The sequence below is a fragment of the Camelina sativa genome, chromosome 11 (genome assembly GCF_030686135.1).
Source record: "Camelina sativa cultivar CO46 ecotype springtype chromosome 11, ASM3068613v1".
NCBI lineage: Eukaryota > Viridiplantae > Streptophyta > Magnoliopsida > Brassicales > Brassicaceae > Camelina > Camelina sativa.
The window spans coordinates 671,417-699,342 of NC_141890.1; the positions used below are offsets into that span (position 1 = coordinate 671,417).

Below are 27,926 nucleotides of genomic sequence, written 5' to 3' on the forward strand. Positions count from 1 at the left end.
TTCACTCTTAAAGCTCAAGTCTCTTCTCCGGCTGATTTCGATGCTAAAGTTAGGTGGCTAAGAAATCCCTCCAGGGATAAAAACGTGGCTTTCATTCTTTGATAGGCGTACCAAGCCTCTATGTATGCTATTTGGAGAGAACGAAATTTCAAGCTTCACTTTGCTACCTCTACACCGGCCTCACTTGTGTTATTAGAGATAAAGAACACTCTTAGGCTTCACTTGGGTCCTTTGACGCTAAAGCAGAGGATTATTTCTCCAGCTCCAACGCTATTAATAATTTGGTTCAGCGTTTTTCATTAGGTTTGTTGATGTATACCTTTTCATTTGTGTGGATGTTACTCGTTATTGGAGGCACTAGTTTGTAACTGGCCATTTCTTTGGCGATTCAATGAAAAGTATTCTGAAAAAAAAAAAATTGTTTTCCCCCAAACAAATTTTGTTCAATGTTGATACTATTGTATTTTAATACCAACTTTTCACTTTCCATTTAAGAACCAAAATGAATGGCATAATACAAATTTTGGGGTTTGCCAAAGAGGCAAATGTTTTCTGAAGAACATATTGAAAGCGTTTACTACATTATTCAAATCGCAAACAAAATAGCTCAAGCTTTGATCTTATTTATTTTTCAACTAGAGTGTACTACCGTACGTAATCTGCTGGTGATGTTTATATCGCGCATGTATACAAACTCTTGTGTGGATTTTCACAACAATTGACTGACTGAAATTGCATATGTAAAATAACATCATATATATAACGTTGAAGCTTATTATATAATATGCTTTTTTTATACCTACTTAAGTATCATGTTTAACTCGCACGTATACAAATAATCTTGGATGGATCCTCTCACAAGTCACGCCAATTATTATCTACAAGGTTAGTATATAATAAATAACTAAACAAAGAATAACAAGTCACATCTACCTACTACAGAACATCATAAACAGAATATATGACACTGTTCATAAAAATATTAGCCAAATTTAGTTAGTTCATAAAAAAGTATACAGTATATATCAAGCATATCACTATCACGTATTCACATCATAATTTATAGAGTATGTAAATCCTAATTAGTGTGAAACGTTAATTTGATAATTTGGGCCCATGCGAATTTTACGGACGCGTATTCTCTCGCCATTTGGTTACAACAACTTACAAGGCCTTATTTGCCTCCTTTGATGGATCCTTCTTGTGGAAGCTGGCGGGGAAATCTGAAACTTTTGCGCGGGAGAGAGAGAAAAAAAAAAGAGAGTCAAAATTCGGCAACTGAAAAGATAATAATACATAGTACAAATCAAAATCAAAAATAATTTCATTTATTTCATCAGAGACTCAGAGACGCCTAACAAGTGTTCGATAGAATTCCTCATAGAGAGAAAAAAAAAAAAAAATGTACGTGGTGAAACGTGACGGGAACAAGGAAACTGTTCGCTTCGATAAAATCACTGCGCGGCTAAAGAAGCTTAGCTATGGTCTTAGTATCGATCACTGTGACCCTGTCCTCGTCGCTCAGAAAGTCTGTGCTGGTGTCTTCAAAGGCGTTACCACTACTCAACTCGATGAGTTAGCCGCTGAGACTGCTGCGTCTATGACCACCAACCATCCCGATTACGCCTCCGTCAGTCTTCTTCTTTGTTTTTTCCCCTTTCTTTTTTCTTTTTTTATTTTTAGTACTATCATCACGAATTGGTTTTAATTGGTGTTTTCTTAATTTGATAGATCAGTTTCGGATTTACATGTGAAATTGCATCTTTGTGATTGACTGAGATTGCTACTTGATCTGATTCATGTTGTGATGCTTTCCAATTTTTATATTGTTATTGGACATTAGGCAATAATTTAACAATGTTTTCAATGTTTATAATTCCAGCTTGCTGCTAGAATCGCTGTCTCCAGTCTCCACAAGAACACTAAGAACTCATTTTATGAAACGTGAGTGTTCTTCTGATCTCTAGACGTATCACTGACTATTAGTTATTCATATGTGTTGTTGACTTCGATGGATTTTGGGAAATCTTCAGGGTTAGAGATATGTACGATCATGTCAATGAGAGATCTGGACTCAAGGCTCCTCTAATTGCTGATGATGTATTCGAGATCATTATGAAGGTAATATAGCTTTTGTTATAATCCCTCTATCTAATGATGGAAATCTCTCTTCTCTTTGTTTAATTGTATTGTTTCCTTTGGTTAATTTCAGCATGCTACTCGTTTGGACAGTGAAATCATTTATGATCGCGATTTTGAGTATGATTACTTTGGATTTAAAACGCTTGAGAAATCATACCTCTTAAAAGTGCAAGGAAAAGTGGTTGAGAGGCCTCAACACATGCTGATGAGGGTTTCAGTTGGTATCCACAAGGAAGATATCGATTCTGCTATCACTACTTACCATTTAATGTCTCAGCGATGGTTCACCCATGCAACTCCTACTCTCTTCAATTCAGGAACACCAAGGGCTCAAGTAATGTTTCTACAATGATTTTTTTAAAACAGAGCCATACGTGAATCTGCAATGGTTTTTTTACTGATGTGCTATTGTTTGAATATGCAGTTAAGTAGCTGCTTTTTGATTTGCATGAAGGATGATAGCATCGAGGGAATTTATGACACGTTGAAAGAGTGTGCTGTTATAAGCAAATTAGCAGGCGGTATTGGTGTATCAGTTCACAACATCCGTGCAACTGGAAGTTACATTCGTGGCACAAATGGAGCATCTAATGGTATTGTTCCAATGCTGCGGGTATTCAATGATACTGCTCGTTACGTTGACCAAGGAGGAGGCAAGAGAAAAGGTATACATTTCAGGATACTTTGCTATTATTTTCATGATTGTTTGTAAAGTAATTGTAGTTTAGATTTTGTTATGTATATATCTTTTTTTCAATTGGTGAAGGAGCCTTTGCCATATACCTGGAGCCTTGGCATGCTGACATTTTTGAATTTCTTGAACTCCGTAAGAATCATGGAAAGGTACAGTTACACCAAGAAAAGATTACTCATTTGCCTTATAATTTAAATATATGGAGATAGCTTACAAAAGACTTTTGTTTTTTCCATTTCAGGAGGAAAACAGGGCCAGAGATTTGTTTTATGGTCTTTGGATACCAGATCTTTTCATGGAGAGGGTTCAGACTGATGGACAGTGGTCACTGTTTTGTCCTAATGAGGCTCCAGGTTTGGCAGATTGTTGGGGTGCAGAATTTGAGAAATTGTACACTCAGTATGAGAATGAGGTGAATGATTCATCTTTTTGGATTTACTGCTTCCTTTCGAATTCTTGTTATATATATACCAGTTATGTGATGCATCTTTGTTTGTATCTTTAGGGTAAGGCCAAGAAGGTTGTCCAGGCACAGCAGCTTTGGTATGAAATTTTGACGTCCCAAGTAGAAACAGGGACACCATACATGCTTTTTAAGGTAAGAAACAGTGGTAGTTTTTTCGTCACTGTGTATAAACATGTTTTCTGTGGTTCCCACTTTTTGATTTTTGAATCTCTTCTGTAGGATTCATGTAACAGGAAAAGCAATCAACAAAATCTGGGTACCATAAAGTCTTCCAATTTATGCACCGAAATCATTGAATACACAAGTCCAACAGAAACAGCTGTGTGTAATCTTGCATCTATTGCCTTACCTCGGTTTGTTAGGGAGAAGGTGAGTCGCAAAAAGTGTTCTCTGATTTTATTTTTGTTTGGTCATTTAGTGCGTAACTCTTGACATTTCTTACATCTCACATTAGGACACCCCCTTGGACTCACATCCGTCTAAGATTGTAGGCAGTTTGGGCTCAAAGAGTCGTTACTTTGATTTCGACAAGTTAGCAGAGGTCAGTACTTAACTATTTGGTTCATTTTGTTAACTTTTTAATGTTTGTGCAATTTGATTGACTTCTTCTTCTTAATTTTCTTCGTCAGGTGACTGCCACTGTTACTGTTAATCTCAACAAGATTATAGATGTGAATCATTATCCTCTGGAGACTGCAAAAACCTCAAACATGCGACATAGGCCTATTGGTATAGGTGTACAAGGTCTTGCAGATGCATTTATCCTTCTCGGAATGCCGTTTGATTCCCCTGAGGTGAACTTACTTAACATAAGTTAATCAACTTTTCAAAGTAGTTTTGATATCTTCTCTGAATAAGTTCTTTGGAATGAATCCCAGGCTCAACAACTGAACAAAGACATATTTGAAACTATATACTACCATGCACTAAAGTCATCTTCAGAGATTGCTACTAAGGAAGGTACATATGAAACTTACCAAGGAAGTCCTGTAAGTAAGGTATGCATCTCAACAAGCAAGTCTTTCGATATTTGTACAACGTTGTCATAAATTCTTGTTTCTAATTACTTGGCTGGTGTATATACTACCAGGGAATTCTTCAACCTGACATGTGGAATGTAATTCCTTCCGATCGCTGGGACTGGGCTGCTCTCAGGGATATGATTTCAAAGAATGGAATCAGAAATTCTCTTCTAGTGGCACCAATGCCAACTGCTTCAACCAGCCAGATTCTTGGGAACAATGAATGTTTTGAACCTTATACCTCAAACATTTATAGTCGTAGAGTCTTGAGGTATGTTCTTCAAGTAAATAACTAGATCCACAAAGTTATGTTTCTTGTATCCTTCATAGGCTTAATCATTGGTCTTGTGATTTCAGTGGTGAATTCGTAGTAGTGAACAAGCATCTTCTTCATGACTTGACTGATATGGGACTATGGTCTCCTACACTGAAAAACAAGATAATACATGAGAATGGTTCCATCATAAATGTCCCGGAGATACCTAATGACTTGAAAGCAATTTACAGGTATAGAACTTCCTTGTTCTTTTAAGCCCTCATTAATCTTGTGTTCATAAACTTTAACCTGTGTGCTATCTTGCAAAAATGACTCAGGTCTGTCTGGGAGATTAAGCAGAGAACAGTGGTCGACATGGCTGTAGATCGTGGATGCTTTATAGATCAAAGCCAAAGTTTGAATATACACATGGAGAAACCCAACTTTGCAAAACTCACTTCCTTGCACTTTTACGCTTGGAAAAAGGTAACAACTTATCTTACAACTTTACGCAGCTCTCAAAATGGTCAGAATGATTGAACACTTGCAAGAAGGAATGTTTCAGTTGCATGGCTTGTATGTTGATTTATTCATGAAACTCACTTCCTAATATGTTGGATTTGTATAACAAGGTCTCATTATTGTTATTGTTGTAAATATGAAAGGGTTTGAAAACGGGAATGTATTACCTGCGATCGCGTGCTGCAGCGGATGCGATAAAATTCACAGTAGACACAACAATGCTAAAGGTAAAAACAACACATTTGTGTCACAGTGTGATTTGGTTGTTACTTAGAGAGCGAAATTGACATTTGCCTCTGTGTGAATTCTGTCCGGTTTATGCAGGAGAAGCCTAATGTGGCTGAAGACGAAGAAGCAACAGAAGAAGACAACGAGACGAAGATGGCACAGATGGTTTGCTCTTTGACAAACCCTGAGGAGTGCATCTCATGTGGAAGTTAAAACAACACAAACAATTGAAGGAGCTAACGAAACAAATTAAAATGTTAACGTATTGATGTAGTAGGCTTTAAGATTGTCTTGCTATGGGGGGGGGTTTGGGGGTGTAGACATAAGTTGACAAATCTCTTTCTTTTCGAATAAAGAGAGGTTGAGGATCGTTTGAGTGTTGATGTGTAACCAAAGAAGTTACAGTTGCTCAAGGTAATTAAGAATTTGTTATAAGCCCGTTTTGATACCCAAAATAAATAAACCAAATTTAAAAAAGAATAAAAGCCCATTCTATACTGTATGCATCTCGATTGTTCTATTTTTACGGTCCGAACAAAATAGAAAATACTAATAGAAAACAAGGAAAAGGAAATAAAAAACGATAGATCTCAACCGTTAATCGTGTAAGGAAGAACAAAACCCTAATCATCGGACGCCTCTTCTCTCTCACTATATAAAAGACCTCATCCTCTCATACCTTTCCGAATAAACCCAAAACCTTGAATTGGGGAGTCCCTTAGTATCTCACCTCTTCGATTTAGCTCTCTGATAGGTTTTGTAATCGCCGTATTAGATCTTAAGATGTAGTTGCTTGATAGGTTTCGTTTAGGGGTTTTGCTGTCTGTTTTCTTATATTGATTTGGTTTGGTTGATGATGATAAATCCAAAGGCTTGTTTCTCAAAACATTCGCAGTGGCCGCCTAAGAGCTTTCGCCTTTCGCCAGGCTTGAGAGTTTATGCTGCTTTATCCTTCCTTGGATGTCTGAAACTACCATTGTCATTGTTTTTTTATTATTAGGGTTTTTAGATTTGGGACTGAGTTATTTTAATGTCTCATTAGCAGAATTTGATTTCTCTTAGTGCTTGATAGGATTGAACAAAGTCCCTTAATATCTTAATCCATCTGTCACTTTGTCAGCAGTCTTAATTGGTTTCTTGCTGATCATTATAAGATGGGAAACACAACTCTGTTTTAGCTCTAGTTGTTTTCTTTTGGTCGATGAGGATAAACTTTAAGGCTTGTTTCTCAAAACATTCGCAGTGGCCGCCTAAAGCTTTCGCCTTTCGCCAGGCTTGAGAGATTATGATGTTTTATCCTTCCTTGGATGTCTGAGACCACTTTTAAATTCTTGTTTTATTTACTGAGTTTTGGTTTTGTTTTGTCGTTAATGGTTGATGAGGATAATATGAAGGCTTGTTTCTCAAAACATTCGCAGTGGCCGCCTAAAGCTTTCGCCTTTCGCCAGGCTTGAGAGCTAATGCAGCTTTATCCTTCCTTGGATGTCTGAAACCTATCAATGTTTTTCAAAGTTTTTGTTTTTTTTGTCTTGAAGAGAAAGATCAATGATGATAAATGTTAAGGCTTGTTTCTCAAAACATTCGCAGTGGCCGCCTAAAGCTTTCGCCTTTCGCCGGGCTTGAGAGCTAATGCAGCTTTATCCTTCCTTGGATGTCTGAGATCTTTATTCATTCCATTGATTAATTTGTCTGATTTGATTTGCTGTTCTTGTATATTATCTTGTCTCCTTTTCTCTGTCTACTTTGCAGGTGATTTCTTGGGCAATGGTGATAGCTGCTTCATCTCATCCCTTTTGCTGGATATTGGATGAAGAGTTCTTTCGTTGTTTCTTGTCATTTTATAGTCATTGTTGAAAGATGAGTAGATCTTTAGTTGACTTGTTATCTTTTGTTACTTGGTTCCATGTTCTTTGTGTTAAATTTTTTTTTACATTAGTAATGAAAAAGAGTTATTCGTTTATTGGATTCTGAATTCATATTTAGACATTCAATGGTTGTTACATTACATCTCTAAGGCGTACTAATTATGTTTCACCCAATTAAAAGTCTAAAATAGACTCTAAAGAGTTTATTAACGCCTTGACCTAAAAACGAACTAAACTTTAGTAATTGTAAAAAGTGATATGATATCATTCGTGCGAACTAAACCGGACATACTTGTATTGGTATTCTTGCCGCCGACCTTGTCTTATCGATCGGGATAGATTCAGGCGAATCATAAACAAGCCGGAAGTTCAGATATCTCAATCGTTAACTTGCAACGGGATTAGTCCGACTGATATATATATAGAGAGAGATTAAGGAAGAGAGGCCAAAGCGATCGTCTCTGTTAATAGAGTATGGTTTCCCGTAAGGGTTCTTCCGATACAAGGGCGATTGTGTGTATCCTTACAGATAGATTTAAGGTTTCGAACAATTGGGTTTCGCATTTGTCTTTCGTTACTATACTCGGTGTTGCTGGTTTCGTACTTGCCCTTAAAGACAGTCGATTCCGCAACCTCAGACTCTTCTCCGCTACAGAAAAAGACGATGCTTTCCTCGTACCTGGTCTGCAAAATCTCGGCAATAATTGTTTCCTCAACGTCATCTTACAGGTACAATTAATCCTTTGATCGATTGAATTTGTAATCTTTTTTTTGTTTGCACAATTAGGATTTGTAAAAAATTTGACCTTTTCAGGCTCTGGCGAGCTGCAAAGATTTCCGGAGTTTTCTTGAATGGGTGATAGAGGATGCGAGAGATACTGTAACATCAGAGCTGGATCAACACTTTCCTCTTACTTTTGCTTTATCTGCCTTGTTACAAGGTAAGTTTTCCTCTGTGTCACTGTACTTTTTTTGAATTGAAACATGGTTATGATAGTTACATGAGTAAGTCTTTTATTACCATCTCAGAGCTCTGTGCAGTTGGAAGAAGACGATCTGTATCTAACCCTCGTGAAGTTATGCTGGCATTGACAGATTATGCCAGAAATTTCAATTTGACTAGCCAACAGGTTTAGTTTCTATTTATACTATTAGACCAAAGGATAGAGATATAACTCAAGTTGGTCGTATATGAGCTAATGATCTTTGTTTGTGTAACATAGGATGCTGCAGAAGCCCTTCTTCATCTTATCTCTTCTTTGCAACAAGAGATTGTATTTTGTTATCGTCCTCTCCAAAGTAGTAATCTATCAGATATACTTTTTTCTCGCAACTTGAGAATGCTTGCTCCTAGTGAAGGCCTCCATGGTTTGATGGAGCTCAAGAGATGGCATCAACATTTGCGTGGACCATTTGATGGCATTCTTGGTAGTACCTTGATGTGCCGAACTTGTTCGTCTCAGGTATTTAGGATTACTTCTCACCAGTAAAGTGGCTCTTGCTATTGTTCAATACTTTTTACCCATTTGATTTTCTTGTGTATTTTTTTTTTGCAGATTTCGTTGGAATTTCAGTTTTTTCATACTCTGCCTCTTTCTCCTTTACCCCATAGTGGTGGTTCCAACATTGTATGTTATGGAAGGTTCATTCTCTTATTGCTATATTGATTTACTATTGTGAAACTGAAACTTCTACAGATTCAAAACATTTCTCAAATGAGTTTTGCTTTTCGGATGCTCTTAGATGTTTGGATGCACTTTAGAGAGTTGCTTGAAGAAGTTTCTCGACACTGAGAAAGTTGAAAACTTCTTCTGCCATAGATGCTGGCATGGTGCTGCACTGAAATATCTATCTGTAATAGGAGCAGCTGAGGTAATTAAATTTCTCAGCTTTACTCGTTATTGTACCTTTCTTTTGTACTTGTTTCACGTCTCTTATCTGACCCGTATGTATTTGAATTGGTTTCAATCAGACAGATATAGAAAAGCTCAGGAGCTGTGGCGGAGATGACCAATGCGACTGTAAAACTTCTCTTGTTCTTGAAAGAATGCCTTGGTCAAATAGCTATTCCCATATACTGAAGCAGTTAATCATCTCCCGTTTCCCAAAGGTATTTACTTACTCAATGAAGCTAGACTCGGTAGTAAAGTTTGAAACCCGAGAAAGTTGAATCCAGTGTAATCACTTTTCTTTCTGAGTCCCATTTGACTCTCTCTAGCTAAATTGTTACAGCTTCTATGCATTCAAGTGCAACGCGCTTCATTTAACATGTATGGAGAATCCTTCAAACTAACGGTAGGGTCCTTGTTACTCTTTACCTTGTCTACATTTTCTCGAGTCCTAGTTACTGTTCGTTCTAATATCAATTTTATCTGTACAGGGACATATCGCCTTCCCACTGGTCTTGGACCTCTCCTTGTTCGCACCATCTCCAATAGGTTTAAACGAAGAAGAAGGGATTCAGATGTCGTCAAAGTACCAAAAGGCATCAAGAAACAGCGGCGACAACCTGTACAGGCTTGTAACGGTGGTGGAACATTTTGGTATAACGGGAAGCGGGCACTATACAGTTTATAGAAGTGTGAGAGTTGCGTCACAAGAGGAAGGAGAAGAAGAATGTGAGGAGTTGAGATGGTTTAGTATATCTGATTCAGAAGTTAGCAGAGTTTCAGAGAGTGATGTTCTTGGTGCTGAAGCTAGCTTGCTCTTCTATGAGAGGGTTTAATGAAGAGAGTAATTAAAATCAGAGCTTGGTTATTTCATTGGATTGAATCATTGATTTTTGGTGTGAATCTGTTTTTTGAACGATAACACGTGATGGAGTAGAAGATACGTGAGTGGGGATGTTTTAAATACGTTAATGAATATATAAACTCCCCTATAGCCAAACACATACCAGATTGTATTATAAGTGAATCCAACAGTGTAACAAATCTTTATGCAATCGAATTAGCCGGATATGGTTTTAAGAGAAGCAAGGTACGTAAGAAGCAGATATCTCATTTAAAGATTTGTCCTGGTAGTCCTTTGTAGATGTGAAGAATGCTTTAGTTGGAGCTGAGTTTGTGATCATTTATCCATGAATGTTGAAGCAATCAGTAAATCTCAGTTAACATATCTTAAAAAAACATGTGTAAATAATAGTTAACAGTATACATCTTCTTTCTTTGAATAAAAAGTATGTAATGCTCACATCCATGGTTTAAGTGAATTGTGGATTTGTCGACCAAAAAAATAAAATAAAGTGAATTGTGGATTCGGTTTTGTAAGGTCTATTTCCTTCTTGAAGTTTCAGATTTGATTTACCAACCCTAATTATAAGCCCAACAAAAAAAACCTAAAGTGAGCCCAATAAGAATGTCAAACAAAAGAGAACACGTGTCGTGAGAAAATAGATTTTGGATTTTTGGAAAAAAGGAAAATTTGGTAAATAAAAAAATTGGAAAAAAGTAAATTTTCCTTTTCCAAATCCTAATCCTATTTTTGATGTTAACGTTATTATCATTATTAGTTTTATTATATATAGACACTCACACACACTCATCACTTCTTCTTGAGAAAACAAAAAGCGAAATAATCTCTTCTTCTTCTTCTTCTTCTCCTTCTCCTTCTGCGGAAGACGACGATGATCCATCCATGTCGAGACGATGAGAAGCCACTCTCTATCTCTCTCTCTCTCAGCCCTCCATCATCACTCAGGTGAAACCCTAATCCGCAAGATTGATCGGAGCGAAGGATCTCACGGTTTCTCAAAACCCTAAAATCTCTGTACGGATCGTAATTCTTCTCGAACATGGCGCGTCTCTTATTCAGCCACCGCCTACTCCGCCCTTCTTCTTCTTCGGTTTCCTCTCTCTCGTAGTAAGTCCAGTCTCCTCTGTTTCCCTCTCTCACACTCCCGTACAGTCTTTGGCTTGTATCTGAATTTACAAACACCATTCTTCGAGATCAAATACTTTACTCGTTCTAACAGAGGTTTGCTCTTTTGTACATCTTCGCAATTATGTACATCTTAATTTGGTCTCTATTCCTCACTGCACACCATCGTTGTTGCTTATTGTTTGCAATTAATCGATAGATTCTGATCTAACTTACTTTTATATCTCTTGTGTGTTTTAGGATCTCTCCGGTGTTCTTTGCTATGGGTTTCACGGGATCTTCTCTCTGTCCAAAGCGTGGGGTGCGGATCACACACGGGTTATGCTTTTAATTTTTTCTTGTTGTTTTGTTTACAATTACAGTTTAGTGTTTAATTGTCTGTTTAACCATGTTGCTTCTTATTTGTTATATTGTGCAGCAGGAGTAGCTCCGAGATGGTTTTGAAGAATCAACCACAGGAGAAGGTGATCTTGTTTCCGCATTGCCAAACAGTTTTATAGGTGAGTTTTCTGATTTGATATCCATTACTGATCATTACTCAGTTTGCTTTTTCTCTATACTTGTAGATACTAATTATGTCTCTGGATTTTATGGGTTGGAGTTGTGCGAATCTTCAAGGGATGTTGCAGGACAACAGTTGGCTCTTGCTCTCTACCGGTGCCTAGGTAAAGATAAGTCTTTCTTGCAATCACTGCTCTTTTTTTCTTTTAAGTGACAGAGATTAATCTGATTTGATGCAATCATTTTTTTTTTGTTTTTTTTTCTGTTGCAGGACAACAGTTGGCTCTCTCGTTCAATCTGTGTGCTCGCTGCTGGTGCAGAGGCAAACAGGTCAGAAGAAGAAGAAGATGAAGAACCCCTTGAGGTATTGTTTCAATCACCCTTCACTATTTATTTGAGTTCAACATACTTTTATTTTTTTAACCGATTCTCTTGTTATTTGCCTCAGGATAAAAAGCAAGCCTCAGGATATTAATCAAGTTACTCCTCCTCCTACCGAATCAACCACAGAGGTTAACAATTACAGTTTTTTGTTTTAGTTTCACCTGATGTGATATGTTGGTGGCTAATAGATGGTGGAATTTGTTTTGCAGGTTTTTCAAGGACACGTTTGGAAGACCTCGATTTACAAGAACACCTCACAGCCTTCGTATCTTTCTAAGACCTTGATTACTAGTTTCAAACGATTAGGATGAAACTGATTACTAGTGTGCTCGCTAATCCTGATGATTTTGATTTTGTTCAATCTCTCTCTTTTAGGTTCCGAGCCAGCCAAGCAATGGCCAAGGAGATGGCCTTTTTAGCTTTCAATCGGAGAAGGTGATCTTGTTTGCGCATTGCCAAAGAGTTGAGCAGGTGAGTTATCCTATACGTTTTCCACTACTCATTAATCAGTTTGCATTCTCTCTATACTAATTAGATATTAATTATGTCTTTGGATTTTTTGGTTGCAGGACGACATGATTGACACGGCAGGTGGGTTCTAAGTCTGTATCTATCTCTGCACATAAGATGGTATCCATCACTTTTGTTTAAGGTCAACTACATTTTTTTTAACCATTCTTGTTATTTTCAGGATAAAGAGCCGTTTAGAACCAGCTGTAGCTACAACACAGAGTAAGTCTCAGGGAAAAACCAGTAACCAGTAGCTAAGATTCTTTATCGTGTCTTTTAATTCAACTCTTGACTGTTTATTTATTCTTTGATACTGTTGATGGTTTTGGTTGCAGGTCGTCTGAGTGAATTTGGAGCATCTTCTCCTTCCCCTTTTCTGAAATCAAACCAGAACAGATGTTTCCGCACTTTCAGAGGAGTGAGGACTGATCTGAGCTTTGGTTTTAATAAGAGGTACCTCCTTATTGGTCTCCTTCTAACTTTGTGGTTCACTTTATTATAGTTTTGTATCTTTGACATATAGGTTTGTTTCTGTGAAACAGGTGGTGGGCGTTGATTGATTTATTTGACTCTCTCTCTCGGTGATTCAGAACACAAACGTCGCCAGCGAGCTTAAGGTAACAACATAAACTGGTTCTAGTGATTTGATCGATGACGGTCTTTGACTCAAGTCGAATTTGCTTTTTAAGTTGTAGTTGTTTTATTTTTTGGTTACAATTACAATTTAGGGTTAATTGTCCTTGAACCAGGTAAAGGAGGTCACCATTCATGGTAGAGACCATCTGCAACTAATTCCATGAATGACACCATGAGCCGATGTCTAAGAAGAAGAAGAAGAAAAAAGAACACCTCCAGGTTTTGTTTCAATCATCCATCTCTTTTGTTTAAGGTGAACTACGTTTTTTCTAACCATTCTTTGTTATTTTCAGGATAAAGAGCCGTTAGAACCAGTAGCTACAATAAATACAGAGTAAGCCTCAGGGAAAAACCAGTAACCAGTAGCTAAGATTCTTTTTCGTGTCTTTTAGTTCAACTCTTGACTGTTTATTTATTTATTGATACCGTTGATGGTTTTGGTTGCAGGTCTGAGCGTATTTGGAGCATCGTCTTTTTCCCCTTGTCTGAAATCAAAATGGAACAGATGTTTCCGCACTTTCAGAGGAGTGAGGACTGATCTGAGATTTGGTATTGATAATAGGTACCTCCTCCTTGTTGTTGTTCTTCTAATATTATGGTTCGCTTTAATATAGTTTTGTATCTTTTTGATTCTATGAAACAGGTGGGCGTTGATTGATTTATTTGACTCTCTCTCGGTGATTCAGAACACAAACGTCGCCAGCGATCTTAAGGTAACAACATAAACTGGTTCCAGTGATTTGATCTCTTACAGTTTAGGGTTAATTATTTGTTGACCATGTTGCTTCTTATTCTTGTTTTCTGCAGCAGGAGTAGCTCCGAGATGGTTTTGAAGAATGGACAAGTTTCATAACCAAAATTTGTCATCTTAATCTGATTTACGAGTATCATCAAGTGGACCACTGGAGAAGGTGGTCTTATTTGCGCATTGCCAAACAGTTGAGCAGGTGAGTTCTCTTATTTGATTTCCACTACTCATTAGTCAGTTTGCATTTTCTGTATACAGTTTGAGATTAATTGCGTCTCTGGATTTTATGGTTTCGAGTTGTGCGAATCTTCAAGGGCTCTTGCCCGCTGCTGGTGCCGAGGTAAAAGGAAGTCTTTCATGCAATCACCGCTCTTTTTTTCTTTTAAATGACAGAGATTAATCTGATTTGATGCAATCATTTTTTTTTTATGTTGCAGGACAACAGTTGGCTCTCGTTCAATCTGTGTGCTCGCTGCTGGTGCAGAGGTAAACAGGTAAGAAGAAGAAGAAGAACCCCTTGAGGTATTGTTTCAATCATCATCCTTCACTATTTATTTGAGTTCAACATACTTTTATTTTTTTAACCGATTCTCTTGTTATGTCCTCAGGATAAAAAGCAAGCCTCAGGATATTAATCAAGTTACTCCTCCTCTTACCAAATCAACCACAGAGGTTAACAATTACAGTTTTGTTGGGTTTAATTACAATTACAGATTTTGTTTTAGTTTCACCTGATGTGATATGTTGGTGGCTAACAAGATGGTGGAATTTGTTTTGCAGGTTTTTCAAGGACACGTTTGGAAGACCTCGATTTACAAGAACACACAGCCTCCGTATCTTTCTAATCCTGCCTTTTAGCTCAGTTTCTTTCTTGATTTGTACTTGTTCAGATTTATTTGCAACAATTACTTTTTTCAAACGATTAGGATGAAACTGTTTACTAGTGTGCTCGCTAATCCTGATGATTTTGATTTTGTTCAATCTCTCTCTCAGGTTCCGAGCCAGCCAAGCAATGGCCAAGGAGATGGCCTTGTTAGCCTTCAATCGGGGCCTCCTAAGCTCTCTAAACATAAACAGAGGTTTGCTTTTTACATCTTTGCATATATAATTTGGTCTCTCGCACCATCGTCGTTTCTTGTTGTTAGCAATTAATAGATGAAGAAAACCTTGGATTGGTCTAACTTACTTTTTCTTGTGTTTTAGGATCTCTCTGGTTCTTTGTTTGCCAACTTCTCTCGTCCAAAGCGTGGGTGGGGAATCACAGGTGGTTATGTAATCTAATTCCCAAGTATCATCAAGCCAATTACAGGACAAGGTGATCTTGTTTGCGCATTGCCAAAGAGTTGAGCAGGTGAGTTATCCTATACGTTTTCCACTACTCATTAATCAGTTTGCATTCTCTCTATACTAATTAGATATTAATTATGTCTTTGGATTTTTTGGTTGCAGGACGACATGATTGACACGGCAGGTGGGTTCTAAGTCTGTATCTATCTCTGCACATTATATATTTCCGTGTCCCTGCATCTGATCTTGTAGGTTTGTTTCTTTTTGATTCTGTGTTGGTGGGCGTTGATTCAGAACACAAACGTCGCCAGCGAGCTTAAGGTAACAACATAAACTGGTTCTAGTGATATGATCGATGACGGTCTTTGACTCAAGTCGAATTTGCTTTTTAAGTTGTAGTTGTTTTACTTTTTGGTTACAATTACAATTTAGGGTTAGTTGTCCTTGAACCAGGTCAAGGAGGTCATCTTTCATGGTAGAGACCATCTGCAACTAATTCCATGAATGACACCATGAGCCGATGTCTAAGAAGAAGAAGAAAAACAAACACCTCCAGGTTTTGTTTCAATCATCCATCTCTTTTATATAAAGGTCAACTACGTTTTTTTTAACCATTCTTGTTATTTTCAGGATAAAGAGCCGTTAGAACCAGTAGCTACAATACAGAGTAAGCCTCAGGGAAAAACCAGTAACCAGTAGCTAAGATTCTTTATCGTGTCTTTTAGTTCAACTCTTGACTGTTTATTTATTTATTTATACCATTGATGGTTTTGGTTGCAGGTCTGAGCGTATTTGGAGCATCGTCTTTTTCCCCTTGTCTGAAATCAAAACGGAACAGATGATTACGCACTTTCGAGGAGTGAGGACTGATCTGAGCTTTGGTATTGATAATAGGTACATCCTCCTTGTTGTTCTTCTTCTAATATTATGGTTCGCTTTAATATAGTTTTGTATCTTTTTGATTCTATGAAACAGGTGGGCGTTGATTGATTTATTTGACTCTCTCTCGGTGATTCAGAACACAAACGTCGCCAGCGAGCTTAAGGTAACAACATAAACTGGTTCTAGTGATTTGATCGATGACGGTCTTTGACTCAAGTCGAATTGCTATTTAAGTTGTACTTGTTTTGTTTTTTGGTTACAATTATAATTATAATTACAATTTAGGGTTAAATATTTGTGACTCAGGTCAAGGAGATCGTCGTTCAAGGTAGAGACCAGTCGATGGACTTTAAGAAAAGCATCAAACTGCTAGAAAGATAGCTAGTCTTCTGACGTTTGAGGAATCCATACTGCACTCGGGCCAAAAAAACAAAAACCAGTCACAGTTGTCTGAAGCCGAATGCAGTCATCAGCAACATGTGAAACGGTAAGTAACATTCTTAATAACCATTCTGATACCAAATCTGGTCTCAAGTTCCTCTTGTAATCTTTTTTTTGTATCCTCATTACAGGGAAAGAAACGTATCTAGCACTACCAAACTGATTATGGAAAGTCAAGCCACCAAAAAGAAAAAGCTAGGTGAAGGAAAATCAAAATAGGTGAGCCATTTTGTTACAAAATTAGATTGATTCACTCCATGCCTGAAACTCTTTCCTCAATATCATTGATTTATGTAGATTCTCAATCCAAAACCAACAACTCTGCTGCTCCACACGGCAAAACGAGGTCTTGCTCACTCCGAAGTCTTAAGCTCAACCTGTGAAAAAGCAGTGAACAAGAAGGCAATGCATCTAGTTTCATCAAGGTATATTTGTACTTCATAAATAGAAAACTAAAGTATTAACCAATGCATTCCGTGATTTGATGCAGATCTCGACAGCTCCAGCTTTGCCTGCACCAGAAACAAGTACACCATATCTGCTAGAATTTTCAGGTAAATACCCTTTATCAGAGAGTATCATCACTTTTATAACAAACTCATAGCTTAATGAAACTGTTTAGTTAATCTGCATGTTGCAGGATTTTCATCTTCAAACGATGGCAAGAGCTAACCAGCATGCATAAACATCTTCAATAGTTTCGTAAGTCTCTAATCAGGTATGAAGCTTCGTTTCACTTTCACCCCTAGAAAGTTGTTTGGTTGCATAAAATACTTGATTTCGTGCCATCTGTTATGCCTCTGTTTTACTTGCACACAGAATAATGATTGGCTAATCTCTGAAAGCATAGAATCGAATTGTCACTCTGGGTTTTGTGGGTATACTCCAGTTTTTGCACTGTTTCATTATCACATTTATAAAATGTTTGTTTTGTGTGGCTGAAAGTTGTTTGACATTTGATTTGATTCGTTTGGGATCAGAGACTGTTCAATGTGTCAACGTTTCCCTCTTCTCGTATCTATATATGCAGGATTGTTTGATTAGGGACTTTGTAGAAACATCGCACGAAGACACAGTAGTTTCTTCTCTTCCGATGTATTTGATCTTTCTTTTATTCTTCAGAATTTAGGGAAATTGGATAATTTTTGCTACTGTTTCATTTATCTGTCCTGAAGCAAATGTTACTCTTCACTAATTTTGTTATCTTGGTAGAAATATTTGGAATTTAGGATCTGTGTACTATTAGTTTGCTACCTGCTTGAAAATTTACTGGTTTGTGTCTCATTACGCATAGTCGCATATCACTTATTGTTTGATCTATCTGAAGTGCAGGTAATTGTTAAATCCAACCCTTTTATGTCGATCAGTGTTTGAGTTTTGGGTTTTAAAGAACCTTGTGTCGACATGGGCTACTATAGCAATGTAAGTATCTTTTGTTTTTTTTTTCTTAGCTTACCACTTTTATGTTCAAAATTGTTGTTCCATCGCTCTGTGTTTTTAAAGCATACTATTGCAGGTCTTTGATGAATGGGACGACCAAACTGATAATGGTAATTACAAAGGATTTAGTTTAGGTTCATGAGTTTCCAGGTTCTTAGTTTCATATCTGCTGATATTATGTCTATTGTTTTTTTCTATCAGGTCTAGTTCTACGTGTTGGAAGGGAAGTCATTCTCCAAGTAAGCCCATCTTTATATAATATAGTCTAACACTTACAGGTGTACAATCTTTGTCTGACCTTCTTCTTATAGACCCTAAGAGGAATTTGGAATTCTATATCAGACTTATAATTGGGAATCTCACAAACATGATTGGTGGAGAAACCTGGGCGGGAAAGTTCCCGACATCGCAAAATCTTTTTACTTCTGCATGGTTGCCGCCACCAGCTCAGTCTCTTGCAGCAGAAGGTAAAAATAAATTGATTTCCAAGACTCATTATTAAGTTTTTGATCAAATAACCATCACTAACTGCATAAATGGTTTTTGTTGTTCATGTTACTGATAGTTATCAATCATCGTATTGGGATAACGAGAGACGACAGTGGAATGTATAACCGTTATGATGGAATTTTCCTACCGTGGGATGAACACGCAGTGACTTCTTGTACCGGAGGATTGGTGAGTGATGATTATATTACATGTTTGATTGATATCATTATGTTCTGAAATCTAAAGAAAAGTTTTCCACTAAAACATGGTAACACTCAGCATTTTGTTAGGAAAAGATATAATCGGGTGGCTGCGCAACACTGTCGAGTTCAAGATTTCCGTTTTGACTTTGCTAGGGGGTAAGTTTCTCTTCGCTCAACTCATTTGTTTGTTTGTTTATGGAGTCCTTAATCTGTGAAATTTGAAAATGTAATCGACGCAATTATTCAGCAAACTATGCCAAGGAATACATTGGAGCTTCTCTTGTAATTCTATATGTTACGCTCTAATCTAGTTTTGTATCTTTGACATATTTAGGTTTGTTTCTTTTTGTTTCTGTGAAACAGGTGGTGGGCGTTGATTGATTTATTTCACTCTCTCGTTGATTCAGAAGTCAGAAGACAATCTTCGCCAACGTGCTTTAAAGGTAACAACATAATCTGGTTCTAGTGATTTGATCGATGGTGGTCTTCGACTCAAGTCGAATTTGCTTCTTTTTTTTTTTTGTGGTTGTTGTCTTTATTTACAATTACAATTTAGGGTTTTAATTATTTCTGAATCAGGTCAAGCAGATCATCATCATTCAAGGTAGAGACCAGTCGATGGACTTTAAGAAAAGCATCAAACTGCTAGAAAGATAGCTAGTCTTCTGAGAAATCCATACTGCACTCGGGCCAAAAAATCAAAAACCAGTCACAGTTGTCTGAAGCCAAATGCAGTCATCAGCAAAATGTGAAAGGGTAAGTAACATTCTTAATAACCTTTCTGATGCCAACTCTGGTCTCACGTTCCTCTTGTACTCTTTTTGTGTGTGTTGATTGACTCATTACAGGGAAACGAGTGTTAAAAACTAAGCTAGCACTACCAAACTGATGGGAAATTCAAGACAGAGGTGAGCCTGGTAACCAAATAGTTAGGTTGAAGATTTCAGAGGTAAGCAATATTATTGACAGTCTGTATTACTAGCTGAACAAATTTAGCACGCATGGGAAAAGATGTGGCTTTCCTGAAATAGTAGATAGTTGAAAAGAGATAGTAAGGTGAAGCAGACAGATCAAAGAGTATATCATATTTACACACTGATGATTTGTTCAGAGACCATCTACATCATTATACTTGCTCTTCAGTTGGATAGAGACCAATTCCTCTTTATTTTTAAAGGATCTTCTGGTCCTATTGAAACATGTTTAGTATTTACCTTTCCCTGTCAATCACAACACGCAGAAAGAGTTTTTGGCGAAAATTTGTTGATTCAAAAGCATTGAAACACAGGTATAATTTGTTGTACCTGTGGAATAGTGTTCATGTGTTTCAATGCTTTTGAATCTTTGTTTTCTCTTCTAAAGGTTCCATTTCCTGCAAATCTTTTACCACAGCACCGAAGCTTACACTGTCTCCATTAGTAAACTTCCGCGATGAAGATAAACCGAAATCAAATGGTCCCCGTGACTCAGCCTGCGTTTAAGAAATCTGATGTCAAAATATTCAAAATCCTAATGGTAAACATATCTCAACTTATTGGCGCCCAGCTCATGTCGTTAGAACGTGGGGTTTCCATTAGGTACGTATACAGCAAACATATGTGCTTAGAGAAATGTGAAGCAAAGAGACAATTGGAAAAGAAAAGAAAAGAACTCACGTACCCACTTGATTCCTGAAAATTCGAGGCTGCTGTCCTGATTAAACACCGTGGAACCAAGTAATGGTTTTGCAGGTTTCGAGTCATCTTTCTGTTGCTCCTTCTCAGCTTTTCCATTTACCTACCAAATATTCAAATCTCATTATCATGAGTTGCAAGTTCTATAAACTTCTGACAGTAGTGATATTAGAAATGCTTGCAGAAAAAAAAAAAAAAAAAAACATGAAAACACCGCATAACATGAGCAACGTTATTAACCTGCTCGTGAACCTTCGGTGAGGTTGTTGTACGCTTTCGAAATGAAAATGCATGACATGTATCTTCTGCATCGAATATAGATAAGTGTGACGGCTCAGGAGGAATATCAGAGCATGGTTCTCGAGGGTGATCTGTTTGGTTTTCGAGGAAAGCATTTAATGAATCAGATATTAGAGGTAATGGTGCTTGTTTGATAGCTCTCTTTGTTTCCCCTGTTTTGCTACAGTCACTAAACCTTCCTTCTCCTACTGGTGATGCTTCAGAAAGAAAGCCTCGGATACTTCCACTTGACTGACCATTGTTATTATAATGAGCTGGTTCTTGTTCATATTTAATATTGCATCTATCTTGTAAAGAAGCCTCGGAAAACAGACCTCCAATGCTTATGTTTGTAAGATTGTCTTCCCAGAGAGTTGCGCTTGAACTTTTACAGTGATTCCCAAAGTTTCCCTTCAATGATACTTCTGATAGCAAGCCACCAATACTTAGGCTTGTTAATCCATCATCCCAGAATAACAATGTCGGGCCAGACTCATCGTGTATCTTGTTATCCTGGTTAAACAAAAGTAGTCATGACACATGATTCCTGGCAAACTGTGATACAAGATTTGAGTTTTAAGCAAGAGAGCAAAAAACATTTTTGTTTACCAAGCATACCTTTGACTCGACTTGTTCATCGGGAGGTATGTTTTCGGAGGGAGGCATGGCAGTCACTTGATTTGAAGAGGGCAGCATTGTAAATGGGTTGTCTAAACCAAGCATCTGCTTTCCAGTAAAACTGGCACCCTCTACCTTATTACCATTGTTATGTTGTTCTTCGTTCTGAAAACAAGCAATACCCGGAGTTGAAGGACATGGGGGTTCATGGGTTTTATACTCAATGTCAGAAGACCACCCATACCTAACGAAACAACACGAATTATATTCATATTACGCGGCTACGCTTAGAAAGTTTCTTTGAACGGTAAATAGATGCAAACCTTAAGCGGAAAAGTGGTGGAGCTCCAATAGCCTCATAGACAGCACCGGTAGTGATGTTGCTGTTTGCTATCCATTTATGACCAGAAGCAAGTAGTGGTTTATCATATGGGTACAACGTGGGGTCTCCCAGGGCAATCTCTGAGCTGCCCCACTTACTGTGAATGTGTTGAAGTACTGAAGAAATCTTCTTCCGTGAGCTAAGAGTGAGTTCCAAGTATGGGTGAAAGCCGTCCTATGAAGTAACAAAAATATGACAAGATAACTCTTAACTATAATATATACTTATTGCAAGTCTTATGGTCAGATCTTAAAGCTTTACCTTTTCCAATCCTTCACGGGTACGAAGATCCAAAGGAAAGAGCTGCAACTTCATTTTTCCAGAACTTGGAACCTCTTTGCACGAATGGAGATCAAGGACAGGTACTTTTTGAGCTCGGTCTGGGGTATGTAGCAGCTTTTGATCCAGAGAAGATGGAGACTCAGCTGAACATTTAGAAGGGGACTTCTGCTCTCTTCCACTAGTATTCGTTCCTGATAGATGAAAAAATCCAATTACAATGGCAACAAATCGTCAGCTAAAATTGAAGAACCGATGCAGTGGAAGAGGACCAAGTGAATATAATTGAAAAAAGGTTCAATAAGGTATTACCAGAAACATGGGATTTCTTAGTAGTTGTTTTCATACACTTCTTGGCTCTGGTGAATCTTCCTTTGGCTTTGATCTCCTGTGAGGGCTCAGTTGTAGTTTGAGTCCTCTTTCGAGCCATTCTGAAAAAGAAGAACTCGGTATCAAAACTCAAAGAGTCAAATCGTTCCGATCACAGAGATTCATAGCAAAAATACCTCCTATCATACAGATTGAAACCCTAGAAATCCCAAGCGCGTATCAGATCGAACGAAACTTAGAAACAAGCTCAATTAATCATACAATCAAATTCAGGTTTCGTTAAGTAAACACGATTACAGTCGTATAAAATTTTAAGAAGAAAACATTCAAAATCCAGATCTAAACCCAGAAACTCAAACGCGTTTCAAATCTCGACTTATATATCCAATACCGAACGAAACTTAGAGACTAATTAGACTCGAATTTGAGATAAACAAACACAGCTATAGTCAAATTACAAAGTTCGTTATGAAGATTCAAGAGAGAAAAAAAAAAAAAAAAAAAAAAAAAAAGACCTCCGAGTCCTGGAGATCGGAACCCTAGAAATCCTTCCAAAACTCGATGATCCAACCGAACCAAAATCCTTAGCATGAAAAATCAATCAGACATGAATAAATTCAAATTGAGAACATCAATCACAATCTAGATCAGATAATCTAACGGTTTCATCTCGAATCAAGCAACAGATGAACGATCGGTGGAGATAAAGTGATGATAAGCAAAGAAATCGCAAAATTCAAAAACCTCAAAGAGATTCACAAGGTTTATAAAATCTACGCGAGATTTAAAAAAAATCTTACTAGACGAGAGAAGACGGAGCTGGCAGACGAAGATCTTCGAGAAGAGACCGACGAATCAGGAAAAAAAAAAAGAGCTCGTGTGAGCAGAGAGAGAGCAGCAAGGCGGGAATATTTTCGATGAAAATGAAAATAATGGTGGAAATAAATTTCTCCCTCCAATGGCTTTTCCATATACCATGTATCGTTTTTTTTCAAAAGTTTTCAGGGCTAAAACCGACATTTGAGTTTTGCGGTCGGTTTGTATTTGGGCCCAACGCTTAGCCCATTAGTTTGAACTAAGCCCACTAGGTTCAAATTATCATATGATTCATATCATGTTAAAATCTAAATTATATATAATGTATTTTATTTGATAGTCTATATTTCTAACTAATATATTGAATTATAGTGTATTTTACATCATTGTATTTTTCTGGTTAAAATGTTTACAAAATATTGATATTTCTAAATTAAATAGAGATTATTATCTACACAATTTTACGAGACCACGATATGTGGTGTAGTGAGTGATTAAAGTTAAACTACTCTTTGTATAATTAAGAAAAAATCTCTATAAAAATAAATAAAATATGATATTTTTCGAAACAGATTAACTTTGACGTACAAGCAAGGGAAAATAAAGTGTCAAAAAACGAATTAATTTGAAGATATAGCAAAAGTCATACTATGAGTTTCTTTCGCCATAATGTAAGGTTTTGAACTCATTTTCTCGCAAGTGTCTCCTCTCTCTCAAATTGATTTTGTTTTGTCAAGTACCAGTACGACGTCATTTTCAGAAATCATATTCATGGTCATGGGTCTTGTTTTTATATGATTTATTCAATAGTACGCTTGGTTGCAAATCATTTCAGTTTTTTTCAAGGATCAATCATAGTTTCTTTTGTCGACAAATCATAGTCTAATTAAGTGTAGTATATCAAATTCAGTCTAAAAATAAGTGTAAGTAGATAGTGACAGAATCTAAAAAGCCTCCGATCTATGATAATCATTTTGACAGAATCTTTAGGAAATCAATTAGCACTTCTTGATTTTGGATCCAATAATTTTTCATAAAACATGAATGTATTCTGATGACTATCCGAGTAAAAATATGACTAATATACAACTAAGTACCTGATCATGAATCAATGATAATATCGCCTAATGTATCTATCTAAGTGAAACCTTACCCTGAAAAGAAAAACAGTTCACATGAAAAGCATCGAATAACGACAATAAGAGAAATAGATACATCAACGGAGGTAAAAAAAAATCACATCTTTTTATTGCAGTATATATTATAAAAAAAAAATATATGCAATATATATAGAAAGAAAACTCAAAAGAAAAGTAGTCTGTTGAGGATCTAAAACCAAACGGAACCTGTGTCTTGTTATTTTATTTATCGTGTGTCCCCCCTTCTCCTTTGCCTTGTCCTTTTGTCGATTATAAAATCGGTCACGCCTTTTCACTTCCATACTCCTCTCATTTCCATCTCCCATACTCTACCACTTTTCCAGATTCTCTCCTTTCTTTCTTTTCTTTTCTTTTTTTCCTTAAAAGTTAATACATCGTAATATCAATGTTTTACTATAGCCAAATAATTACAGTATTGGTTTAATTTATAAATACCCAATATACGAACCAACAAGCGACTATATTCGGGATGTATTGCTGAGTACGAAGAAACGAGCCCGACACTAAAAAATTATAAACGACCAACCATGAGACAATAATAATAACTTGGTCAAAAACAACTTCCGAGAAACAGAATGAAGGTTGTGCTAGTTGTATGATTGATTATAAACAATATAAGTTGTTGTATGTATCTTGTGTGTTTTTTTTGGCAGTTGTGATATGACGCTGTTAACTGTCCTGTCAAGGTCATATAACTCATATGGCATGTTTTTCAGTCAAGAGGCCATGTATAAGCACGACTGAAACTGTATTTTATAAGTAACTGACCTTAACAAAGAAAAATTTGGTATGAAATATGAATGTTAAGTTTTACCCTGACAAATTAAATCACACAAAACCAAAAAAAAATATTTATAAAAATTGTAAAAATATATAAATAAAAAAATGTTAGTTTGACGCTCTAACGAGTATTCGACGGGTGTTACATAGCCACGAAACATAGGAGTTAGATCCAACATTAATAAAATAAAGAGAAATATACAATTAGAATAATTGAAAAAAAAAAAAAAAAAAAGGAATTCAAATTACATGTTAATTTATTCCCCCATTTAGATCTAAGTTTAGTTGTGCCCTCACACTAACCCATCCGAAGTAAAAGGGTTTTGGATTATTTAATCAAAAATAAATAAACTTAGTCACACACACACAAAAAAAAAAAGACAAAAAAATGAAATCTTTTTGTAAGAAAGTTTTGAAGAAATTGAGGGAAATAATAAATATTTTTAAAGAGAGAAAAGATTCTTCACCATGGCGTCGCTTTTAAATGGCAAGAAGGGAGACTCTCAGAGGAAAACTCTATAACTGAAAATAATTTTTAAAAAATTAAAAATTTAAAAAAAAAAAAAACGGAAGAGAGAAAAAAAAATAATAATAATATCACTCGAAATTCCATAGTTTGTTTCTCTCTTTCAATTTTCATGTTGAATTAGCCCTTTGGGTAGACTTCTTCGTCTTCTTCCTCCGTCCGCGTCGCCGTAAGACGCCGCCTCGGCAGTATCTCTAACCGCCGGTGGTGCTCGTCTTCTTCCCTCCACCATCTGGTAAATTCATTTCTCTGTTTGGTTTATTAGTTCTTCTGATAAGTCCCTAGTTCCCAAATTTCTGGATTGAAAATTCATTGTATGTGGTCGTATCAGAGTACTGGATCTGATTTGTAAATTTTAGAGTAGGGAGCTATCGATTCCTTTGGGATTTCCATCTTCTTCTTCTGGATCTAAAACCTAGATCGTGGTAGCTCGATCCAACAATACAGCTTAAACAGTCCGGTTTCGTCTTTTTTTTCCGATGAAAATAATTCAATTGCGGTTGCTCTGGATTGATCATTAAGATCTATAGATAGATCCTCAATGAGTTTGTTTAGGTAGCTCCTAATTTGAAGATTGAAATCTGCAGAGATCTGGGAGATTGAACATAAATAAACAATATAAAAGGATGACAGCAACAAGCAAGACGGATCAAAAAGCGGCATTAGACATTGCATCATGGCTATTCAATGTTGTTACTTCCGTTGGAATCATCCTCGTTAACAAAGCTCTAATGGCTACTTATGGCTTTAGTTTCGGTCAGTCTTCTTCTTCCCCATATTGTCAACGCTGTTGTTGACATGTTTCCAGACACACTGATCTGATTTGTTCTCTTTTACAAAACAGCCACTACATTAACCGGTTTGCATTTCGGAACAACCACATTGTTGACAACGTTCTTGACTTGGCTTGGTTATATCCAACCTTCTCAGCTTCCTTGGCCTGATCTTTTGAAATTCGTTTTGTTCGCTAACTTCTCTATTGTTGGCATGAACGTTAGTCTCATGTGGAATTCTGTTGGATTCTACCAGGTCTGTCCCTTTTTCCCCATCTCTCTCTCTCTCTCTCTCTCTCTCTCTCTCTCTCTATTGCGTGTTTCCTTTTTTTTTCTTTTTTACCGGAAGATGACTGTTAGGGTGGGATTTTGCAGATTGCGAAGCTGAGTATGATCCCGGTTTCTTGTCTTCTTGAAGTTGTTCTTGACAATGTCAGGTATTCTAGAGATACGAAGCTCAGCATTTTGTTAGTTCTTGCTGGTGTTGCCGTCTGTACTGTCACCGATGTTAGTGTTAATTTCAACGGATTTCTCGCTGCCGCTATTGCTGTCTGGAGCACCGCCCTTCAGCAATACGTAAGTCTTAGCTATATTATTATATCATCTCATATGCCTCGAGATCTTGGTCAAATCCACCCTACACATATGTTGTTTGTCATCCGGGATTAGCTTGTAAACCGAAATTGAAATCTCAAGTCTTAATAATTGTTACTTCATTTTTTTTTTTTTTTTTTTTGCAGTATGTACATTATCTACAGCGGAAATATTCGCTCGGTTCTTTCAATTTACTGGCACATACTGCTCCAGTACAAGCTGCATCATTGTTGTTGGTCGGACCATTTCTAGACTACTGGCTAACTAACCAGAGAGTGGATGCATTCAACTTTTCATTTGTTTCTCTGGTAAAGTTTCTCCTCTATTTCTTTATAAAGTCTTCTATGATCCAAAACAGAGAGATGAGGTGGTTGGAACATAGTGGAACTAGTAGTTATACCAATTTTGCATTTTGTTCAATTTTCAAGAACTGATGATAACCAGCCAGTTGTAGGCTCTTAATTATTATACTCTCTTTGATTTGTCTTCTTACCTAAGCTTAATCTAACCCTGTTTATTTTTGGGGGCAGTTCTTCTTGATACTTTCGTGCAGTATCGCGGTGGGGACCAATCTCAGCCAATTCATCTGTATCGGAAGATTCACAGCGGTGTCTTTCCAAGTACTTGGTCACATGAAGACAATTCTGGTTTTGGTTTTGGGATTCACTTTCTTCGGCAAGGAAGGTTTAAACATACAAGTAGTACTTGGAATGCTCATTGCCATCCTTGGTATGATCTGGTACGGTAATGCATCTTCTAAACCGGGCGGTAAAGAGCGTCGTAGCCTCTCTATTCCCATAACCAAGTCACAGAAACTATCTGAAACAACCGAATCTGATGAGAAGGTGTAGTAGAAGTGAAAGAAAGAAATGATCGCATTGACATAGAAACAAAAACAAGAAACTCAGATACAAAACAGGTAGAGAGTATCAAATGGGATATTTTATAAACAAAAAAAAAAGCAAAGTGTTTAAATTATTTAATCTTCAGAACTATAATTTTACAGAGCCTTTTTTTGGTTTTTGTGCACTATTTATATTTTGGTTAATCTCTTCTTTTTGGCCTTGGCATTGTGCAATTTTTTTTTTTTTTTTTGCCTAATTTTCATAAAAGAAATCATA

At 36.9% G+C, this 27,926-nt stretch overlaps 5 protein-coding genes and 5 non-coding genes across 15 annotated transcripts; 9 read left to right on the forward strand and 1 right to left on the reverse strand.

Moving 5' to 3' along the window:
- Window positions 1-1,135: 1,135 nt before the first annotated feature.
- On the forward strand, window positions 1,136-5,700 carry LOC104720856 (ribonucleoside-diphosphate reductase large subunit). The gene is given in 18 exon segments (XM_010438752.3): window positions 1,136-1,630; window positions 1,883-1,944; window positions 2,034-2,121; window positions 2,213-2,476; window positions 2,567-2,807; window positions 2,909-2,985; window positions 3,078-3,248; window positions 3,342-3,434; window positions 3,522-3,671; window positions 3,757-3,843; window positions 3,932-4,096; window positions 4,181-4,300; window positions 4,393-4,595; window positions 4,682-4,831; window positions 4,919-5,066; window positions 5,246-5,329; window positions 5,427-5,481; window positions 5,484-5,700. Coding segments are annotated over 18 exon segments (2,421 nt in total). The 5' UTR covers window positions 1,136-1,402; the 3' UTR covers window positions 5,519-5,700.
- A 478-nt stretch (window positions 5,701-6,178) lies between these two features.
- On the forward strand, window positions 6,179-6,302 carry LOC147933495 (small nucleolar RNA SNORD14). Its single transcript, XR_015573215.1, has one exon. It is a non-coding gene; the product is annotated as a small nucleolar RNA SNORD14 (small nucleolar RNA).
- An 89-nt stretch (window positions 6,303-6,391) lies between these two features.
- Window positions 6,392-6,495, forward strand: LOC147933496 (small nucleolar RNA snoR99). The gene has a single exon (XR_015573510.1). It is a non-coding gene; the product is annotated as a small nucleolar RNA snoR99 (small nucleolar RNA).
- A 31-nt stretch (window positions 6,496-6,526) lies between these two features.
- On the forward strand, window positions 6,527-6,649 carry LOC147933497 (small nucleolar RNA SNORD14). Its single transcript, XR_015573216.1, has one exon. It is a non-coding gene; the product is annotated as a small nucleolar RNA SNORD14 (small nucleolar RNA).
- A 53-nt stretch (window positions 6,650-6,702) lies between these two features.
- Window positions 6,703-6,824, forward strand: LOC147933498 (small nucleolar RNA SNORD14). Its single transcript, XR_015573485.1, has one exon. It is a non-coding gene; the product is annotated as a small nucleolar RNA SNORD14 (small nucleolar RNA).
- Window positions 6,825-6,870: 46 nt separating this feature from the next.
- Window positions 6,871-6,993, forward strand: LOC147933499 (small nucleolar RNA SNORD14). Its single transcript, XR_015573401.1, has one exon. It is a non-coding gene; the product is annotated as a small nucleolar RNA SNORD14 (small nucleolar RNA).
- Window positions 6,994-7,336: 343 nt separating this feature from the next.
- On the forward strand, window positions 7,337-10,169 carry LOC104720857 (ubiquitin carboxyl-terminal hydrolase 27). 4 transcript variants are annotated; one of them, XR_002033947.2, is made up of 9 exons: window positions 7,337-7,924; window positions 8,010-8,136; window positions 8,225-8,325; window positions 8,419-8,658; window positions 8,752-8,837; window positions 8,939-9,067; window positions 9,168-9,305; window positions 9,428-9,490; window positions 9,576-10,169. XR_002033947.2 is itself a non-coding variant. In XM_010438753.3 (9 exons), exons 1-9 carry the CDS (start codon window positions 7,670-7,672, stop codon window positions 9,918-9,920), a joined length of 1,470 nt encoding a protein of 489 aa, XP_010437055.1. In that variant the 5' UTR covers window positions 7,412-7,669; the 3' UTR covers window positions 9,921-10,169. The 4 variants fall into 4 exon arrangements, 2 of the variants coding, with proteins under 2 accessions (XP_010437055.1, XP_010437056.1); XM_010438753.3 differs by having other exon boundaries at window positions 7,412-7,924; window positions 8,752-8,823; XR_015572837.1 differs by having other exon boundaries at window positions 7,438-7,924; window positions 8,237-8,325.
- A 673-nt stretch (window positions 10,170-10,842) lies between these two features.
- On the forward strand, window positions 10,843-13,964 carry LOC104720860 (uncharacterized). Its single transcript, XM_087476500.1, has 18 exons — window positions 10,843-10,894; window positions 11,009-11,170; window positions 11,315-11,375; window positions 11,493-11,538; window positions 11,641-11,739; window positions 11,847-11,939; window positions 12,024-12,087; window positions 12,169-12,224; window positions 12,335-12,430; window positions 12,529-12,550; window positions 12,651-12,691; window positions 12,805-12,922; window positions 13,012-13,086; window positions 13,219-13,324; window positions 13,399-13,439; window positions 13,553-13,667; window positions 13,749-13,818; window positions 13,913-13,964. The coding sequence occupies exons 1-5, from the start codon at window positions 10,843-10,845 to the stop codon at window positions 11,737-11,739; spliced, it is 420 nt and encodes a 139-aa protein (XP_087332626.1). The 3' UTR covers window positions 11,847-11,939; window positions 12,024-12,087; window positions 12,169-12,224; window positions 12,335-12,430; window positions 12,529-12,550; window positions 12,651-12,691; window positions 12,805-12,922; window positions 13,012-13,086; window positions 13,219-13,324; window positions 13,399-13,439; window positions 13,553-13,667; window positions 13,749-13,818; window positions 13,913-13,964.
- A 5,572-nt stretch (window positions 13,965-19,536) lies between these two features.
- On the reverse strand, window positions 19,537-23,113 carry LOC104720859 (uncharacterized). Of its 3 annotated transcripts, none has more exons than XM_010438755.3 (9): window positions 22,957-23,113; window positions 22,139-22,257; window positions 21,809-22,020; window positions 21,489-21,721; window positions 21,166-21,409; window positions 20,509-21,060; window positions 20,255-20,371; window positions 19,900-20,066; window positions 19,537-19,815 (listed from the first exon to the last, which is right to left on the reverse strand). In XM_010438755.3, the coding sequence occupies exons 2-8, from the start codon at window positions 22,254-22,256 to the stop codon at window positions 19,923-19,925; spliced, it is 1,620 nt and encodes a 539-aa protein (XP_010437057.1). In that variant the 5' UTR covers window position 22,257; window positions 22,957-23,113; the 3' UTR covers window positions 19,537-19,815; window positions 19,900-19,922. The 3 variants fall into 3 exon arrangements, with proteins under 3 accessions (XP_010437057.1, XP_010437058.1, XP_087327574.1); XM_010438756.3 differs by having other exon boundaries at window positions 22,672-23,099; XM_087471448.1 differs by lacking the exon at window positions 22,957-23,113 and adding an exon at window positions 22,333-22,451.
- A 2,086-nt stretch (window positions 23,114-25,199) lies between these two features.
- On the forward strand, window positions 25,200-27,869 carry LOC104727485 (UDP-rhamnose/UDP-galactose transporter 4). The gene is made up of 6 exons (XM_087471449.1): window positions 25,200-25,673; window positions 26,026-26,194; window positions 26,283-26,467; window positions 26,587-26,787; window positions 26,952-27,113; window positions 27,336-27,869. Exons 2-6 carry the CDS (start codon window positions 26,065-26,067, stop codon window positions 27,654-27,656), a joined length of 999 nt encoding a protein of 332 aa, XP_087327575.1. The 5' UTR covers window positions 25,200-25,673; window positions 26,026-26,064; the 3' UTR covers window positions 27,657-27,869.
- Window positions 27,870-27,926: the final 57 nt, after the last annotated feature.